We start from the raw sequence: 20,452 nt of genomic DNA on the forward strand, positions 1-20,452 counted from the left end.
ATTTCATTCACTTAAAAGTACTTCGTGAATATGATTAATTTTCACCATGTGCGAAACCTTCAAATGCATCAAGCTTCTGGTGGTTGAATCGCAGAAGGATGGTCTACAGATTCCTGTAAACATTTCGTTGGGCAAATGATTGTGAGCGACGCGAGAGCTTTTCAAAGTACGTCAAAAATGCAAATATTTGACCATCCGTCGTCAAATTTCAATTTACGGGTTAGAACTTAGACATATATTTTAGCACGCGCCACATGACTTGAGCTATGTTACGTTGAAATAGACACAGAGTTGATAATTTCGAAATGTTCTAACCTCATTTGCTGTAAAAGGCAGGTCCAAAGCCGATTTGATGTGTTTCTCTCACCATTCGTCGCACATAAAGCAGAAGTTTGCTTTTGTTTACATAACGTCCGATGTACATCGCCAACTGTCAACTTATTTAACGGTCGAATACCATGAATCTGTGACCCTCTTTCGACACATATGATCACCACTGCATCTAATTCAAAAACGGCCAAGTCATTTGTAGATAGTTGCTGGCTTTGCACTAAACCAAACGTTTGATCATCATGGTTTGATGGCTTGAATCCTTGCTTGCACCGGTTCCTTGTTCGTCACGCAATGCTGTCATCCCATTTTAGGGGGTAGAGGTAGGATAATTTCTATCCTAATACGTAAGGCTCCGTAAGGCTTGGAATCACTGGGAGCACACAATCGTGTTGAGTAGGAAGAGATTGAATTAAGAAATGAAAAGAATGAATAGTTTACCATTGCCCCTGTTGTTATCTTTTACTCGACCACCGCTACCTACATGCCCTGCGTAATACTGTAACGCTAAACTCATACCTAGGTCTTTTCGCGCTATGCAATTATTTTCGGTTTACATATATGTAATACAGTGTGTTACCCTCTGGGAAATGGGTGGTGACCGCTTAATGGGGCTAGCCGCTTAAGGTGGCTCCATAGAGTAATCATTTATGGCGTTGCGCGTGCAAGTGTTATGCTTTGAATGCCGTTTTTGCATTCGTTTTTACACCCAGTCCTCTCAAACTAATTACATGTAATAAGCAATGATTAACTGAGTGTTTTACTATTATCTCTGTTGAAATTATTGGTTTTAGTCTTGAATTATAAATGGCCAAGCAAATATGTTTTTTACTTTTTTATGGATTTACTTGCGATTTTCTTGAATTTCCTTCGGTGAAATCTTCCCAAATTTTCACAGCATATCGCTTCCTGCGGGATACAAATTTTAAAGACGTAACAAGTAGGGTTTGCGAAGGCAGGTTTTTCGATTTTTGCAAATTTACGTCTTTTACCACTGCGAGAAATCTGGCCTTACAGATTTCCCTGAAAAACGAGCTCCAACTAACGTAAAACATTTACTACCAATCTGCCAAGTTTTACGGAATTTCACCGAAGGAAACGCGAGAAAATTCACTCTCAGTTTTGCTTGCTGTGCTCATGTTGACGCAGATTACTTGAGCTTTCGTCGTCAGCGCGCGTGCGATCGTAAAACTATAGGGAGCCACCTTAAATAGAGGTTGGTGTACCTTGAATATTTAATTTTTCACTGTCGGGTTATAAATTTCTTGGTGAACATGGAGTCAGTTCAAGACAATCATGATAGACGTGTGTTTGAATTATCACTCGTCATGCACCTTCAATTTCAGACTCTTATCTGCCATCGCCCTTTCCAAAACAAAGTTCTTAAATTTTGGGTGGCCGCTTAATAGGGGCAAGGACAATAATGAAACCCTTATCGGAATGACCAAATGGTGGCCGCGGAGGTAACCGGTCAATAGGCGTTTTATTTACAATATTTTAGTGACGATAATTTTGGACTGTATTGAAAACAGTCCACTATTTTCTGTTACATACCAATGCCTCGCCACTAAGCAAACAAAATACGCCAAATAAAATGGCATGGCTAGGGCTATTTACTCACGTAATTACTAATTAAATTTAGTCTGTTTTTCTCACGAATTAGACACGTTGTGATTTCCTATTTTTATTTCAGCTAGTTCTTGCTTCATTGATCTATAATTTGTTTATGGCGATTTTCTTAAAATTCTAGTGAGTACAGGCACTAGCTTTATCAGCTGTTGTCTGAAACGTCAGAGCGTACAACAAACGTTATTAGGACCGACGCCACGTACACTATAGAACACGATTATATAAATATACACATATTATTATATATATGAACAAACAGATGGACAATGATTAAATTGTTTCACTTATCCTGAGAGTACTCTATACAAAATAGATCAAAATGTGCAGCATATGCCGTGACAGCATTGCGTGACGAACAAATAACGGCCGTAAGATTGTGCTGCGCCGACATGCTTATCAGCAATGGTCAGCAATCGATCAAACGCAATATTTTGGCGAAGCGTAAAGCAAGCAACTATCTACAAATGACTCAGCCGTTTTAGACTTAGATGCAGTGATGTTCATCAGCGCAGATAGATGGTCACAGATTCATAGTATTCGACCAATAATAGGTTGACAGTAGGCGATGTACATTGGATGTTAACCTTGTGTAAACAATAGCAAACTTCTGCTTTATGTGCGACGAATGGCGAGGGATCGACTAGACACACGTCAAATCGGCTTTGGACGTGCCTTTTACAACAAATAAGGTTAGAACATTTCGAAGTTATCAGCTCTGTGTCTATTTCAACTTATTATAGGTTAAGTCGTGTGGCGCATGCTAAAATATACGTCTAACCCGTAAATTGAAATTTGACGACGGATGGTCAAATATTTGCATTTTTGACGTACTTTGAAAAGCTCTCGCGTCGCTCACAATCATTTGCCCAAAGAAATTTTTACAGGAATCTGTAGACCATCCATCTGCAATTCAACCACCTGAAGCTTGATCCATTTGAAGGTTTCGCACATGATGAAAATTAATTATATTCACGAAGTACTTTTAAGTGAATGAAATACACGTCTTCGAGATTTAATTATTCTGCACCCAAAGAGACAACGCAACATTCCCTAAAACCAACCCAGTACATATTTAAACATCGCAAAAAAAATATTTGAGTGTTTTAAAGACGGAAGAATGATGTGGTTTTGCATGCGAGGCTCTCAAACTTGTTTAATAAAATGGCGCGTCAAATGACGATTTTAACGGAATTTGGTAATTTGCATATTTCTTTGAAATAAAAGGATATTTTGCCAAAAAAACTGTCCAGTAGTTTTTGTCATGCCCTAGCCCATCTACCATAAGAATATGAGCGAAATCGAATTTTCGACCCTTGCCGCGAAATCAAGAATTTGTCTGATTTTTACAGGCAGGCACTCTTAAGTAATATCCCATTCCATTTCCAATTCTGAGAGCCAAACATATTATACAGCCAAACCCGAGTGTTGTTCAGGCTAATCTGAGTGATATTCAGGCTAACCAGAACCTATTAAGGCCTAAATGCAGTCTGCAAATATCAAACACAACCAATGTCCAGGGAGGAGTGGGGCTGGAGGGATGGGCACAGCTGGAATTGACTGATGCATAACTCAGTAGAAACACGAACTAACGTGGAGAAAACATCCTATGCAGTCGAACCGGATCATGTGTACTTAAGGCATCTGTCGGCCGAGTATCGGTCGACACTATCGGTCGATATGTCGACCGACAACTCGGTCGATATGTCGACTGACACTCGGCCGACATATCGACAGACATCGACGGACGGATCAGTTTTTTGTTGGATCTGTGCAACCGACGTCGATTCTGAAAAACTGACCTCAGAAAAAAATCCGTTTTCGGGTATATCATGTACGGTCGGTAAACTGGGATCAGTTATATCGGCCGCGTATTGGCCGATATGTCGACCGATTGTCGGTGGGCGATGGTATCGGCCGATACTCGACCGACAGATGCCTTAAGTAAAACATGATCCCTCGAACCTCCGATTGCGACCACCTCTCCTCAGCGACCAGTTTTCCAAAAGACCAAACGTTGTCAAGACAAATCACTATATTTGGAACCTCTTGTAAGCGACCGCCTCTCCTAAGCGACTGCGACCACTTTCAGAACTAATAGTCTGAAATTTTCTTTTGTTTTTAACCTCTCGTAAGCGACCACTTGACAGATAATAGAGCGCAAATTTCTCAATGGGACGTACCTTATTTTTCTCAGAATTGACTTTCCATGAATAAAACATTCATTCATGAAGTCTCTGCAGTTACCATATGCTAATGACGCAAAATTTTGACCCAATGTGGTCTAATCTCTCGTAAGCGCCAACCTCCCGCAAGCGACCACATAGGCTTGATATTTTGGGTGGTCGCTTATGGGAGGTTCGACTATATTTCCTTTAGAAACACTGAAAGAAAATGAACGAAAACAACTAATTCATTTGGATTGTCAAAATGTAAATTCTCTTTGGTTGGGTAATCATATGTCAACAGCTAGCATTACATCTGGGTTCCTATAGCGATATACAGGTATAACTTTATGACACTTCCTTATAGAAGGGTTTCAATAACAATACATGTAGTCATAACAAAAGCAAAAATAATACAAAAGGAAATTGAGAATTAAATATTGCATATCTGTAGTCTTTTACTAATAAAACTATTTATAGTGTTGTCTGTTGCTTCAATCTTCTTTCTGCCTTTTAAATCTACCAAAAAACTGAGACACATTTAACACAGTAAAAAGAAAGCAAACAGTATAGGGTATCATGTGCAGAGGGATGATTGCAGCTTGTGTCACAGCAATACTTGTTATAAAGCACAGGTACACCAGAGAACGAGGAACCTTTATCAGTGGCTGAAATCCAATCATGTTTACACCAATAATAATTGAAATTAAAGTGGTGTGATCTGAATGAAGATGGTAAGAAAATGTCAAGTTTTTTGCCCAGACTACCAACGCTGGGAAATTAATAATGATCAGTAGCAAAATCAGGACACACAAAGTCAAGCCAAAGTTTTCCAGGCTTTCTATTATGGTTATCTGCCTATGGTTTCTCTGCTTAGGTAATTGACTCTTGCATATCTTAACAAGAGCGGCATATTTCCAAGTTCTCCAAAGACACAAAATGAAGATCAAAATAAGGCTCAAAGTTCCACAGAAAAGAAGTGATATTATAATGATGACAGTTCCACATATCCAGTCCTTAACTCCAATTCCAGTTTGCACATAAAGTGACAATTTCAAATGACTTAAAATTAAACCACCAAACCTTACAAACAGGCCAGTCCACACAAATAAAGCAATGACAATAATTACAGCTGTTGATATGATTAGAACCAGTGGCAGCAACCAAATAAAGGTCTTCAAGTCATCAATGTTCGGAAGCCAGCTATGTTGGCCACTCTCACCATTCAGTAAAAAAAATGCAAGAACAAATTGTGAGACAAAGAAATGACTTTGTGCAACCAGAAGCAGACCTCTGAGGCTCTTTGACACATTTGAAATCAGACTGAAGAATGACTCACACTGTTGTTCAATGCTGATTGATGAGAGCTGCCATGCAAACACTAGCAATACAATTGTAAATGTCCAACAAAAGAGCTGTACCGCATAAAATCTGTATATCTGGCCAAGTGTTTGATAAAAGTCATATTGAGCACTCACTCTATATGAACACTTCGGATCTAACCACAGATGCATCTGGACATGGTGTTTGTTTCCTTTTGGCTTTGGGTGATGTAATTGTAATACAAGTTTTGTTGAACCATTGCTTGAGAAATTGTACACATCTTCATTGAACCAGGGTACATGAATTCTTGCTATCAACACTGACCTTCTGGTATCACAGTCTATGGGTTCAATGTCAAAAATGTACACCTTCCAACTCTTTACTACAGATTTTAAAGTTATGTTAGCAAAAAGAGAATCAGAAGCAATATCAAGAACCTTTGACCTTTTAGATAACACTCCTGGTAATTCCACATCATACTCTGTGCCGCTGGATGATTGATACTCCGACCAAACAATGGTGGATTTTCTTGAATCGGGTATACTAACAGCAAAATATGGTATTTCTGGAAAATGATTGAGCTCAAGCTTTGCATACTTCATTGTTGAGCTACCCCAAGGAAGTACCTCTGCAAGGTGAGATAAGCTTGAAATGTTAGTACAAGCTTGACCAGAAACCTCCTGACACCCATATAACCACTGGTCAGAGTCGATGGTTGTGATTATCATTAAATAATCATGTGTTGCAGACCATTCCTCTTTAGAAAATAGAAAAAGGTTTTGTGCATTTACAGTTTTGCCACTTCCTTAGAATCTCCACAGCCTCTTATGCAAAACAACTAGACTAAAATCCTTATCTGTTCTTTTTATGAGTACATTGCTAGTATTACTGAGAGTAACTGCTGATTGTCCTGGATTCTTGACAAAGTAATGCTCAAAAATTTTCATTCTATGTTGCTTATTTTCCATTATTTGTCCTTTCCCTGGATCAATCATATCAAATAATGCACGGTTAGTCACTAGCACTAGTTGTCGACACCAGCATAGGCACAGGTGGTCAACACTGAGCCATGCTTTTGGTACAGAAGTTGTCACAAGACTGATAGCTTGCGACTGTGAAGCTAAATGGTTCATGGAAGAGGGACTTGATCGCACCAACACATCTCTGAGTCCACCACTCACTGACACTAGAGTTATATTCTTCAATCTTGCTTCAGTATCATTACTAAATGCTTGACTTTTCCAAAAACTGTTTACTGTTTCATAATAGTCCGCCAACTGTAGATCAAGGGACAGGACAGGATGGCAATGAGGTGTTCCAAAGGTAATGATTGTATGAACAACACTTGGATCAAACTTTGGCAACGTAAACAAACCTCTTGCAATCAAACCACCCATTGAATGCCCTACAAGTACAACAGATGTTGGTGGATTTTTGATCTTCTCATACATGTATAACCAGAGGATCCGTGTCACACAAACTCTTATAAATTCAGTTTGTTCATACAATACACCTCCAAATAAGCCAGACAGCGATTCATCTAAATCAGCCGTAAAGTAATTAAAATGGACTTTAGATGTCAGACTTTCTACCTTCCTTAACGCTACTGACGCAAGTGATCGAGCTTGCTTGTAACTTCCTGCACTGCCGGGAACAAAAAGAGCGGGGATTCCGGACAACCGAAGACCTTTAGATCTATCTGCATATTCTCCTTCTCCATAAAGGTATAAGGCATACTTTGGAAAACGTTTTGCTGTTCCTTTCCACAGAGGCACTTTTATGTACCGCGGCCATTCGTACATCCATGTCATATCACACCTGTTCTCCTCCAAGTTCGTAAGGAAATCTCGAAAACCTATCAAAGCAAATGCGGTGAAGACAGCAAGCCATATGATTAACAGCAAGTGTTGCGTCTTTGAGATGTACGAAGACATTACGCCTCAGTTTGAAGTACACAGTACACACAGGACTGCACACAGGTATATTATTTAATATACAGATTTAGCCAGGCCTAAAAGCGGAGCTCCTCAGAATTTTAGTTGGATGTTGTTAATAGTTAAAATCATTATACATTGTAGTCACCATCTGTCTTCTCATTGGCTAAAAAAAAAAACTACAGTTAATTCTAGGAAACAGCACAACCTACAGATTATTCACTAATCTGCTAGCAGATCAGTGAATAATCTGTAGGTTGCGCGCGCCATGCATGATTTTCAAGAGTAACGTCAAGTTCACGGACAGCGAAGTAAGAACCTGGCTTGTCGAAAATAAACTGTGTTCGGTGCGGTAATGCGTTTGTCGTTATTTTCTTTAAATCAATGTATAAGAAAACAATTATTAGATTCGGTTTTTGTGATATCCGAAATAATCAAGGGCTCGCTTAGTGTTATCAGCTTCACTTACCTCCACCTTGATTATTCCGGATATCACAAAAACCTCAGCCAATAAATTGTTTATAATCCAACTTGCATGGCATCCGTGTTGGATTACATTGTAATGCAAATAAAAAATAGCTAAGCATTAAACTTAAAGGGCTATTGGGCTGAATTGTATGCACCAAATAAATCAACGTGTTAGAAGAACAGAGAAAGGGTTCTGCTGTATTGAACACATTCCTCGTGTGCGCGGCCCCACGCATGCTATACCGAAAACCGTGGGAAAGAACGCAAAACAAGTAAGCGTGCGAGCGTGGCTGTGAGCGTGACGTGCGAGCGACGAATGGCAATGCCGCGAGCCGCTAGCAGCCGTCTTCCGATGTCCGCGCTACTAGCGGCTCGCGGCATCGTTGCTCGCACGTCACGCTCACAGTCATGAGTCACGCTCGCGGGCTTACTTGTTTTGCGTTCTTCCCCATGGATTTTCGAGGAAGAGAGAGACTGCTCGCAGTTTAGGTGATGTGATAATGAAAACGAAAATTGAGCCTTAATTCATGGGCAAATTTCAGGGGAACTTAAGAGGCCACCCCTTCCCCCTCCCCCACGACTTTTTTCTATCTAGATCTCTTCGAACGTTCGTTGCACAAATCGTCCCATGTTGGGTCGCCGTTCACGTAGGCTGCGCCTGCACTCAGCGGATTTTCCCCTTTCGAGAGGGGCCGAGGAACACTGGGAACAAGACATTAATTCGCCGCTCGTGGCAAGTATATAACCCTGCAAAACACGTCGGATTTAACCATTTTGATCAGAGTTTTTAGGTTTCAAGTGATTTTTCCTCTTTATTAGGTATCGGAAAAATTAACGCTCAGTTATAAACATGTCAGATCATAAGCAACGTGTTCACGAAAGGTCTAAGAAGATCCGCAACAGAAAAATTCGAAGTTGAAGGCCATGAAATGTTGACACACGAATAGGTACTTTCTTGAAAAGATTAAGAGGTAAGCCATCTGATATTTTTCATTGTTGATAGTGGTAGGCTTTAGCGTTGATTACAATGTTACAGTGTAAGTAGGCTTATTTTGCACTAGATTTTTGATTCGGTCAGTGTAAAACGCAGACTGCGGACTGCAAACTACAGACTAAAATGTAGACTGACCATTGAGTCCTAAGCGAAAACAGGCTAACTGGAGGCTAACCTAAGTGATGTCCAGGCCAACTGGAGTGATATTCAGTCTAACCGGAGCGCGAGTCAGCTGACCGGAGCACAGTCTTTCACTGCAATTAGCCTGAATAATCATGTTTACGACCAGCGCCTGATACTATTATTATAAAACGATATGTACTTATGAAGTCTGTAGTCTGCAGTCTGCATTTCACTCTCAGTCTGCATTTTACCCCGGTTTGCAGTCCACAGTCTGCGTTTTACACTGACGATTTTTAATTTGATTGCCAGGAAAGTGGAAGTGAAATCGGAACATCTTTGTACATTACTAAATTACATAGGCCATCAAGGAATATTCGACCGTACAGGCCCTTTCATAAAATAACCACAGAATCATTTAAATGTATAGAACAGCTAAACTGTTGGAATTTTGTAAGCAGTATCATCAGTACAGAGTAAATGATGCAGTGCATAAATTAGTATCTTTAGAACATAAAGGAAAAAGAGTCTACTCCCATATACAATGTACTTAAATGTTGGGTGTTAAAGTTCAAAATATCATAGGTAATCAAATTTCTGTAGGTCCCAGGTTAGAATCTAGTTGTAGTTTTTAACAAATTAGGTGGCTATTATGTTAGTTACAGTAATTTAATGGAATAATTTTGAATAATTAATTTGTTTATTTATTTATGTCCATTTATATTCTGTTTGCAGAATGCTAAAATGGATACAATTTATTGGTTCTATTTGACAAACAAATCATACAAGAGGCATGCAGGTTGTGGTTTCACTAGATAGTACAATGGTAACCAGAGTTGTGGGAATATCATTCCAGATTTGCACTATCCTTGTCTGCAAAAGCTTATACTAAGTATGTGTTGCTTGACTAAAACAATAATAAGGCTTAATCATTCTGTAATCATTGCGGGCTTTGTTAAATTTACTTTCTAGACTGTTCTTCGTTTTTGGACTATTTGTATTTTGGCCAATGTACTATAATGTGTTGTCCCTAAAAAGGCCAACCACTGTTATAAAATTGTACAATTGAAGTGCATGGTACCTTTGCAGTTATTGGAGAGCAAACTGAGTTGCTAGTTTAACCAAAGATGATACCAAAGTTAGTGAAACCACCAAAATTTTAAATTTTTATTCATCCCTATTTATAGCTGTGTCAAATTAACCATCGCTTTACTTGAGTAACTGTAAGCGTCGGGGGATTCTTGTTTTTCAAAATCCCACAAACTATTAAAATACTGGATGTGGTTCTTGATACAAAAGGATAGCAATTATGTGGACTTTCAGTAATATATAAAGACAGAGTGTTTATCCTGGGACAAAGCGAAAACCAAAACTATACATGAATTTATGGTTCCATGACCTATGCAATACATCCTTGTTCTGTGGTTTATGTGGTTTGAGATCTCACTTGTGATTGGTTATTACACAATAAACATTCCAGGCATATTTTAGGTGTTCATGGTTTTGTGAGTTTGACTGTAATAAGTATTTCTTTAAAAAATAGTGTTTCCTGCATTTTAAGAATACATTATTGGGAAACTTTGCTTGAACCCCTAACAAGTAAGCTGTTAGTGGTATTTCTGTCTTATGTAGTTTTGACTTGCAGGAGTCACAACCAGAAAGTACAACATAAAAGATTTTCAATTGTTTACTCACATCACTCCTCTCCTATTGGCAAGCAAGCTTAACATGCATAGGGCTGTTTGTACTTCAAGCATCAATTTTCAGGGTAGTTAATTTTTCAGACATTCTGAGGTGTCACCCATTATATTTAGGACATTCATATGAAGTGGGAGAAGTTGTGTATATCCACCTGTAGATTTGATCATTGACAAAAGAGTATGCATTTTCAATGTAATGGAAATTTTGATCATGTAACAAAACTGTCTCCTGTGCTTGGTGACATTCTTATTGCCTCCTTAAGCAGAAAGACAGCATTATAATTAATCATTATATCCTTTCTTTACTCAGTTCCTAAATCTCTACCATATCTGCCCCAAAAATATCAAAAGTTAATAGATAAGTGTACCCTTGTGTAAAGTTGGAGATTTTTGCATCTAACTTGAAGATACAATTAGTGCTCTTCACTTCTGCTGGAATGGTTTGCACCATCTCGCAAAGTATAACTAAGTATAAGCAGGGTGTGGAGAAATGAAAACCAATTTTTTGGCCTATCCTCTCAGTAAGCTGTAACTATGATGTACTTGTCTAAAAGTCATTCTCGCTAGCCCCAAAAAATTTAATCTCTCACAGTACTTCTGTAGTTTGAATTTCTTCAAAGAATTTCCCAAGGAACTGCTAGGCTTTGTGCTATCAGACATGACTTTCTTTGCCAGCTAATAAGTTCAGAAGCTAAAAGCTATTTTCTTGAGTCAAACAACTCCCTCATGTACATGTAGAAGGAGTTGAACTTGCTGTTTTCCCTTAACTTATAAGCCTTACAGGTAATACAGGTACTTAAATAATTAAGCTATTTAGTGAACTTCTAGGTTCTAATTTGTTTGAAATAAAATCAATATTGAGATGTTCATGCTAAAAAAACCATTCAATCTAGGACTCAAATCTTACCCAATCTGACCTCAAGGATAATCTTCATTTGCACGTGACATGATCATTTTCTAAAATCCAAAACTAAAGAGTCACCAGTTAAAGTTTTTATCCTCATCAGGCATAAGAGGGGTGTAAGTAAAGTAAATTGTACTTAAGAATTATTTTTTAATTATCCTTTTTGTCTAGCTTATGCATATGTGCATATATGTTTGGTACAGTTGATGTGATGTCTTGCGGGACTTTATCAACTAAATAAATGTAGATGTAGATGTAAATTTATATCTTTTAACAACTTTCACCTTAATAACTTACTTTGTCTGGAAACAAGCACATTTTGAATTTCAGAGTTATGGTGGTGCGTAACATGAAGCTACGAAAGCATTTGTCAAAAAATATTTACTTATCTCGTGGCTTTTAGCCTTTTTAGAAGTTAAAGTATTAGGAAAAGTGCTTAATATTTAGATGTTTGCTTGTTCAGTTCAGTTAATCAGCCACCTAGATATCCAAAGTAACTTCCAGATGTTTACAACATTTGCCTGCTGCAATGTTGGTGTACAATGGAGGTACACCAACATGGCAGTTTCATACTGGGCTCTGTAAATTTGCGCGAAATATTTCAACAAAAATCTGAAGCTTGGGAAGATGCACAGCCTGTAGAGCTAAAACTTGGAAAGGTGTCTTCTTTATTTATCTCCTATAATATCACAATGTCTTGAATTTATCCACTGAATGGTCAATTCAAATTAATTTTTGTGTGACAGTGCAAACCAAGAATACCAGCTCTAGAACTCTGTCTACTTTTTTCCTAATTTAATTAATTAAAAGTCATTTGCTTTTATGCTTATTTAAAGTTTTCATCAGCAATGTATATGCTTTCATGAAAGGTTAGCACAGGCATCGTGTTTGTCAGTACCATAGTTGCATCTTGTGTCATTGATTGTTGAGTACTGTTTGAGAAGGATCAAGAACCATTCATTTGATGTATTTCATGTGATCTGAAGAGTTCATGCAAGTCTTCTGAGTTGTCTTGCAGGTAGGATTGTCAAAGTTTAATTAGCATGTCTCTCTTACTTGGTATCTCTCTTACTTACTTTGTATAATTGCAATCAACAAATGACACTGGAAGATCTTCCTGTCTTTGCTGGGGTGATGTCATCCACTATTGCAATAGACCTATTAGGAAAATTATTTCAAATATGATCCTTGCAACCTTTTCATGAAATATATGATTTTGAACATGATGACACTTCAGTCTGGACTGAAAAGAAAAGAGTAACAATTTTGCAGTGTCTATGAATTGTTTGCATTCCATCTAGTGGCTTCAACGTTCTTCTCAGTTTATGTTTATTGTCCTGGTCCAAATAATTGTAGACATCTTGATCTTCCATTTAGGTCTTAAAACTGTTTGCATTCCAGTTAGTGGCTTTTCTTTTGTTGTCCTCAGTCTGCATTGAATGTGCTGGTTAAAAAAAAAACAAAAACAAAATATAAACAAATTGGGATGTCAATTCACCTTGGCAAACATGCATATCTGGGGTTATGCAATCCCAAGCTTCCTCTTTTTGAAAAAGTCAGTAGATCTGATTTTGTCCTTGCCTTTAGATCATGAAGGTTATGCAGTCTTCAGTGACCATGATATAATTGTGTAGTCTAGATCTAGAATAAGGATATAGTTTAGAATCACTCTGTCGTAAATGCTGTGTCTTTAGGGTTACCATGTGCCTGCATCTAAGCGATGTAGCTAATTTGACATGTAAACAACAAAAACATGTCAGGGGATATTTTATTTTGAATTTTTTTTTTCCCAAGAGTGATTTTTGTACAATCACTTCATATAGTTTTTTAATCCTATTTCAAAATTGTTCTGTAGCTTTTATGTTCACTGAAATTGAATATGGCAAAATGCAGACATATTGTAATGTTTAAGCACTTTGGGTCTAGAATCTGAGTAACATATTAAATTAGCAAAAAAATTGCATTGACCTGTAGCTTTCTAAAGGTGATTTGGACACTCCCCTTAGGGGGCCTGGATAACTGGATAATTCATTTTCTTTCAAAATTCTTGGTCTCATTTGATAACCAGCTCTATAAGCTTTAATTTGATATAGGGGTTTAGGTAGCTACAGTACGGTGTGAAAGGGGAGCATTCCTTCTCTTGGATGCGAAACACCTCTCAAGGTATACAGTAACCTTAAACCATGAACTTATTGCTTCTTTCCATTTTATGTGAAACAGTATATGACACAGCCACCTTTATAGCAGAACTCCCAGGGGCCGCCACCAAGCGGAGTCCCATAACTATAGAAACAGAACCACATGCACACATACAAGTAGAAAACCATAGAACTATTTTTTCATGGTCAACATGTCTAGCAGTGTGGATCATGGCAGGTGCGCCCAACAAAGCCGACGCCACGGAACATGGCGGCCATAGTTTAATCATACATGTATGATATTGGACATCCATGTCATGGTCAATTGACAGCTGTCAAAACAAGGTATCTGCTGACCAGTATTATGTGACCATATCACGGGCTCAGGTTAAGAGCTCATCAAGGTCACCTGTTTTTTAAAAAGTTGACTGCTGACAAAGTACTGGTTTTCTATTGGATCGTGGGCTCAAGCTAGGTTAACTTCTTGATCAGGGCGGGTTGTTCAGAAGGTATACTAATGTTTTTCACTGCTTATGTTTTATGGAGTTTGAGATTATTGAAACTCAAAACAGAAGGCCAGACATTATAAACAGAAAAAAACCCTCAAAGTTACAAAACTCACATCAAAATCCTGGGTTAGCTTACTCGGGCTTTGAGCAACCTGGCCCAGGAGCTCCACTTTTAGGCTTGGCTAAATCTAAATATTACAATGTTTACAATTGACTCAGTGGTGGCATGAATTTGTACATGTATTTTGTAACATAATCGTGCATTGCTATTTGCCTTCATGCTGTACATCCATCAATAGTTCTTTTTTTTTTCATAAAATATGCTATTAATACTGTCTACCTTTTAAAAAATACTGGAATTCTACATAGCCTTAAGACACTTCCCAAAAGTGACTGTAAAAAGATACGGTTAAAGGTATGACAGCTGTACAGTATTAAGAACAGCATACAGGAATATAATGAGATCCACTGCAACATTGCAACATTCACAATGAAAAACTTCCCCTGGCATTAATGGTAAAAATAACACTTTGTGGATGAATACTTACATGTGGGCTACCATTAATAATTTTATAATTCAACTTCAATAATTGATGTGTTTTTTTTTCTCCACGAAGATTGTGGACTACAGGGACTGTTAACTACTGGGTGACCCCATCAAATATACAATTTTGTAATTAAATTATGTCAAAAATTAATCAGTAAGCTATAAGCAAGTTATACCATCTACACATATTTTGCCTTCACTACATGTAGACAACTGAACACACTCGGAGGTTTTGATGCATATGTGCATTTGGTCAACCAAATCCAAGATATGTTTGATTAAGACATCAGTAAAATTACAGCTAAATGGATAAAAAATATATCCTACATGCACCAAAGTTGAACACAAAAAGCCCCCAAAAAATTGAAAAATAGGGACCGTGTATCCCCAAATGCAGTGGCACCAATAGAATCGTCTCCGTGTAGAGCTTTCTCTGCATGTAGGGTCACTGATTGATGTAGAAAAAATAGTTCATGTTCATGTGCAAAAGGGGAATATGGAGGTACTGTTAGCAATTTACCACGTTTCAGAAGAGTGTATGGATTTACTATTTCGGAAAATTATATTCCATACTTGCTGCACCAGCAAGCCTAGTGTAATACTAATCATCCACTCGACATTTCAACAACAACAACAACAACAAAACCGAGGAAAACTACATAAACACAATATGGGTATCACTACACCTGAATCAAACGAAGGATACCAGAAATGTTACAGAAAATTCGTTTAAGATTTATTATCATTCCAGTTAAAGCCAACAAATGCATTTAGAAGCCAGAAAACGTCCAAAATCTCAAAGACTTGCGGTGTTCAAGTTTAATAATTATTCGCGCCAAAGCGTAATTTGAATATTATTTTCGCCGACGGCTTTGCAGTCCTTTTTTTGGCCGTGGCTTAACCAGGCTTTTACCAATAACCTTAAAAGAAATTCAGCCAAACATTTCACTAAACCCAATAAATTAACCAAACAAAACGAGGAAGTCTCCATAATTTGTAAACGCAGTATGGACGACAACATACGAGCGTCAAAAGCTGTCAAGGGTAGCAAATCGATGGTTTTCCTTCTTCCCAAGGTAAACAGAAGAAGAAATTATAGCAGTCTACAAAGCGGCTGTCCTTACTAAAACAAAGAAAACTTCAAAACTCGGCTGGCAGTATTTACAAATACAGTTCTATTACTTTTAGACGTGAGGTTATCGGTATACGGCGAAAAACAACAGAAAACTAAGCTTGTTTGTTTACAGTATGCAACTTTATATTCAACAACGACTCTAGTCTTATTGTTTGAAATTTATCAAATTTCTCCCAGTATGGTTCCAAATCAGATAATCAGGGAGACTTTAAAACTCCTACTGAAAATATAAGCTTAACTTCTAAGCTTATCTCGCCGAAGCAACTACCTAATTTTTATGGAAAACGCGAAAGTTTCCATGTAAAACAGTCGCTTACCACAATTTGGCAGTTCACTTCAGTTTGAATCCTATAGGCAGAAACTTCCAGCAAAAGTTGCGAAGACTGAACTGAACTAATCTTTTCGATAGATCAACGAATCAACTACTCTTTTCCCGCTGTGTTTTTTCCTCTAAACACAAGAAACACGTTTGATTTCTCTTGTTGATCACCTGATGAAATCATGTGACTTCTTGCACGGCTGCACATCTCGACGCGCGAAGTTGTGTAGTCTTCTGAGTAAGTTTTTCGGGTATTCCAGCTCTTTTCTATAGCCGTCGTTCGCTCTGCCTCACGGCATTGTTCGGTATTATTTCATATCCTTTCTCTAGCCCTAACTTGATCTAATTCACAGCACTGTTCAGTACTACCTCGCCTCCTTTCTAGCCCTGGCCCGCTCTTTCGCGATCTTCTTCGCCACTTCTTTGGCTGTCAATCCTTGCTCTCTGCCGTTCTCTTTCACGTTCTGCTTCGGTTAAACCCTATCTTGAAAACGTTAGATCAACCCCTCCGATCGTTTGTCAACATAACAAATAGAAATAATTTTTTTTTTTTTTCCCTGACTTTTCTGAAAAATCCCGCCCAGAACAGATGGCATTCCCTAGCTTCCCCGTGAGGGCTACCGCGAGACGCCCCTCCCCTTCCCCCAGAGTCTGTACGGACGGCGTTCGCTCGCTCGTACGCTGACGTCATAACCAAATTTTCTCGGCTTGATGGGTTACCAATTTTGCTTACCCATGGTGCTTCGCTGGCGCGCTTCGCGGGTTGAAGCTCCGCTATAACCATAGAACCTAACCAGATCACCTAACCAGCCACAGGGAGCCCTCACATCCGTTTAGAACATGAATAAAAGATGAACCTACCTTTATCGCGCGTGTTTGTACACCCCCGAAAGCCTGCTTTGATTTTCTAACTCCTTGAGCAATGAAATGAATTATCTCAAAGGTTCGCAAGCTTAGCATCGAAACTTCGTCTATTATGAGAATTTCCGTATCGCGCCACCTCTTGACTATTCTCTCACTTCTTAGGACTTTTTCCAAGATCACCTGAGTAATGATAAAAGTTAAAATAACCATTAAAACGTTTACGAACCCTCTGTGCAAACGAATCACCATCCAAAAGGGTTATTTGAGACGTCGACAACACTCCGACAATTAAATAAAGTGTGGATAAAGTGATATGGCCTGGCACACGCTACTGGTGATCACAAACGTAGTACATTTAGCTAAATTTGGCTGCAAACTGCTCTAGAAAAATTTTTCAAAATCTGATCGGATAAAATCTGGTCATAAGTTTAGAAGATCCTGTGGAAGGATTTTTATTACTTTGCAGCCGGTGTAATTGAGAGCAAGTGCTGAGACCTGTCGAAACAAGGGCTGAAGTGTATTCTGACTTTTTCTCAGGCTAGGACTGCATGACTGGAAGGCAATCGTAGATGTTTCGAAGTTGAGCGATGTACTGTATTTTCAAGCAGAGCGCGGAACTTATAATTACACGTTTTTGCCTTTTGTGGACCGAAATAACCACAGCGTTCGCGATAAAAATATTTTTTTCGTATAATCAGTTCAACTACTTGTGTTTTAGTTCTTTTTGAATGATCTTTTTAGGACTCTAAACACTTTCGGAATTCTTTGTTTTTTCATTAACTGATCAATCTCGATTCACATTCGCATTTGCGATGTCGCGTCTTCTACTATTCATGGTGCCACTCTAGGAAAACAAAAGAGACTGCTTACAGTCTATTTTCGGCAGCGAGAGCCGATGACAATACTGCAACGCAGGAGTTGTCACGTAAACGAATTTCCGTGGAACCGGCATCTAGGAGCTCTCTCTACTTCTGAACATGGTGAACTAAAAGTATTTTGAAAAAAGCAGTGCCTTTTCCGGTGAAGATCTACTAAGACACTGTGGTTTGCCTCGAACATTAAATGTGACCAAGGTATGATGTCACGAACTCGTGGCTTTTCCTCCAGTGCGCTTTGTATTCCATGCCCAGTGTTAACAACGAGAGATGTGAGATCCACAGGTAGCTTAGCACTTCTCAATCGGCATATCGTGGTTTTTAATGGCAAAGTTGTTTTGATTTACAAAAATTAAAATTAAAACAATTTGTACTCCCGGTCATAAATATTAGTTGACCTTGTATGTTCTACGGCCGCGGTGACCTTGACCTCAGGTCACGGGTTAGTATTCAGCGTAAAAAGAGGGTTGTGTTTTAGATCTACATGTACATGTTTATAGCACTCGTGAATCACCTAACAGATTTATATCGACATATCGTAATTTGGACTGGCTTCACAAGCATTTAAATAGAAATCGGACTAAGAGAAGAGTGGAATAAAGAGCCATTCACCCGCATGTCCGATGATTTGGCGCGCGGTACAGTGAAAAAAAAAAAAATGATTCGGATTTACTCCAGTAAAAGAAAATTGCACAGAAAAGTCGGCCCAATCTAGTTAATCCAAGGAAAAATGGAATAAAACGGGTTTTGTGTGAAAGAGCGAACGATTTATCGCTTGTAATGAATGTATTTGTGAATGTTTAATCTTTTTTCAAGGCCCCGTGGAACCACCGGCCACTTTTAAACGATCAACATTTTCATCCGTCATCCTCGGCAGTTGAAGTCACTAAAGCAAGAAGCTGAATGAAAATGTTTGAGTTAAAAATTCTACACTAAATGTGTATTGCAAAAAAGAAGCTTTGATGGTTTAGCGGGTTTCATCCATCATGACGTGCACATTGTATGAAAATGTTTGATCATTGGGAAAGCCGACAGACCGGCTTAAGATTCCTCCTTAACTTCAAATGTTTCAATGATCTGTTTTCAGAGCCCATATTCAGCCGGATAATTTGTGATCAATTTAACTTTAGATATTGTGCTTCAATGACATAACGAAACTAAGGAATAATTTTGCAGCAAATGCGAAAGTGACCCCAACTATAACAGCCGCACACAAACAATTAAAAGCGACGCGCTGTTTTTCAGCATAAAAACACAGTAGGATTTCAGCCTAGCCTTTTGATCAGGACAATTTACCAGGCTCTTTTCTCTTTTCACCAATTATACTTCATAAAAAAATTGTTGAAATTCTACAATAATACGAATTTCGTGCATTGCATTGTTACGTTCGTGTACCAGCAGCGTGCAGCCATATATTCAAACATATCAGTTATTTCTCTGAAACCAAAAACAAACAAACAAACAAACAAAAAAACCAGCCAGATAAACATGAAACACACAACATACCTCTTTAGGTTCGTGGCAGTCACCAATTCCCGCAAATGAATGGATTGTTTTGGCTTTGTTTTTTAAAACCTTCGCTGCACGTCCAGTCGTGCTTGTTACGCAAACCGTTTTCTCTGTACGCTCACAAATTTGCTTCATGAGGAAGGACTTCCCACTACCGGCGGCCCCAGCAATAAAAGTATTGTGGCCAGCCAAAACGACATCCAGCACTTTCTTTTGACAGTCAGTCAAACCGCTAGAGGCAAACGAACAGCAACATAATTTTTAAGCTGATCTGAATCGCAGTACCGAAAAGGTCGCCAATTAACGTGAATCTCGCCGTCTCAAATCACAAAATTACCTTAGAGTTGATTGACATTGGCAAAACCTTCTCCTACTATTAATACTTACCTCATGTCGTCAGGTGGAAGAAATTTCCTAACATAACAGTCATGAAATTCCTGAATTCTTCCAAATAAATGAGAACTCTTTCGAACTCTTCCCGCCAGTGTGGCGTCATAAATCGGGAATATCTGGCCTTGGCCTTGTAGCAGCATCTATTTCCGGAATAAAATCATCCAACTTCCGGAATTAGAACTGACCAATCAGAACAAGCGACACTATCACTTCCGCTTCGATTCTGTCAATCAACGTTTCGCATTTCTCACTTCCGTGGCCCCCAACTGGCAGAAACATAGTGCGAAAGCGAGTTGTTTAAAACAACGCCAAAATATCGCAGACCTTCTAGATATTTGGGCTAAATGAGCGTAGATATATTTAGTTTAATGCTTCTTCTTCCCACAGAGTAATTTTCGTTAAATTACGAAGTAAATTTCTCCTCGAACTAATGCAAATTTAGAACGCTATCATTTCAGTTTCATCCCTTGTCATTTTCTTAGAGCTCCGATCAGGCTCCGAGCGATTTTCCGTAATTTCGGTTCCAGACCTCGCACTAGCACACCGCGCGCGTATTAAAAATTCAAAATGGCCGCCACAAAACACAAAACACGCGCGAT

At 38.6% G+C, this 20,452-nt stretch overlaps 1 protein-coding gene and 2 long non-coding RNA genes across 3 annotated transcripts in view; 1 reads left to right on the top strand and 2 right to left on the bottom strand.

Annotated features, from left to right (window-relative positions):
* Positions 1-4,372: 4,372 nt before the first annotated feature.
* On the bottom strand, positions 4,373-7,562 carry LOC110053778 (GPI inositol-deacylase-like). Its single transcript, XM_089284960.1, has one exon. It carries the CDS (start codon positions 7,376-7,378, stop codon positions 6,251-6,253), a length of 1,128 nt encoding a protein of 375 aa, XP_089141086.1. The 5' UTR covers positions 7,379-7,562; the 3' UTR covers positions 4,373-6,250.
* Positions 7,563-8,065: 503 nt separating this feature from the next.
* Positions 8,066-20,452, top strand: part of LOC149115497 (uncharacterized) — a 22,239-nt gene continuing 9,852 nt past the window's right edge. Inside the window, exons 1-2 of the long non-coding RNA XR_016206063.1 lie at positions 8,066-8,817; positions 9,696-9,852. This is a non-coding gene — a long non-coding RNA (uncharacterized LOC149115497). The remainder of the gene's footprint in view (positions 8,818-9,695; positions 9,853-20,452) is intronic.
* LOC149115498 (uncharacterized) lies at positions 10,632-17,009 on the bottom strand. Its single transcript, XR_016206064.1, has 2 exons — positions 16,211-17,009; positions 10,632-13,008 (listed from the first exon to the last, which is right to left on the bottom strand). It is a non-coding gene; the product is annotated as an uncharacterized LOC149115498 (long non-coding RNA).

This window comes from Orbicella faveolata, unplaced genomic scaffold (genome assembly GCF_042242905.1).
Source record: "Orbicella faveolata isolate gen_17 unplaced genomic scaffold, um_ofav_v1 contig_13, whole genome shotgun sequence".
NCBI classification, from domain to species: domain Eukaryota; kingdom Metazoa; phylum Cnidaria; class Anthozoa; order Scleractinia; family Merulinidae; genus Orbicella; species Orbicella faveolata.

Bases quoted from the DNA above. Each gene is read 5' to 3' on its own strand.
- LOC110053778 (XM_089284960.1), bottom strand. From the start codon at position 7,378: ATGTCTTCGTACATCTCAAAGACGCAACACTTGCTGTTAATCATATGG.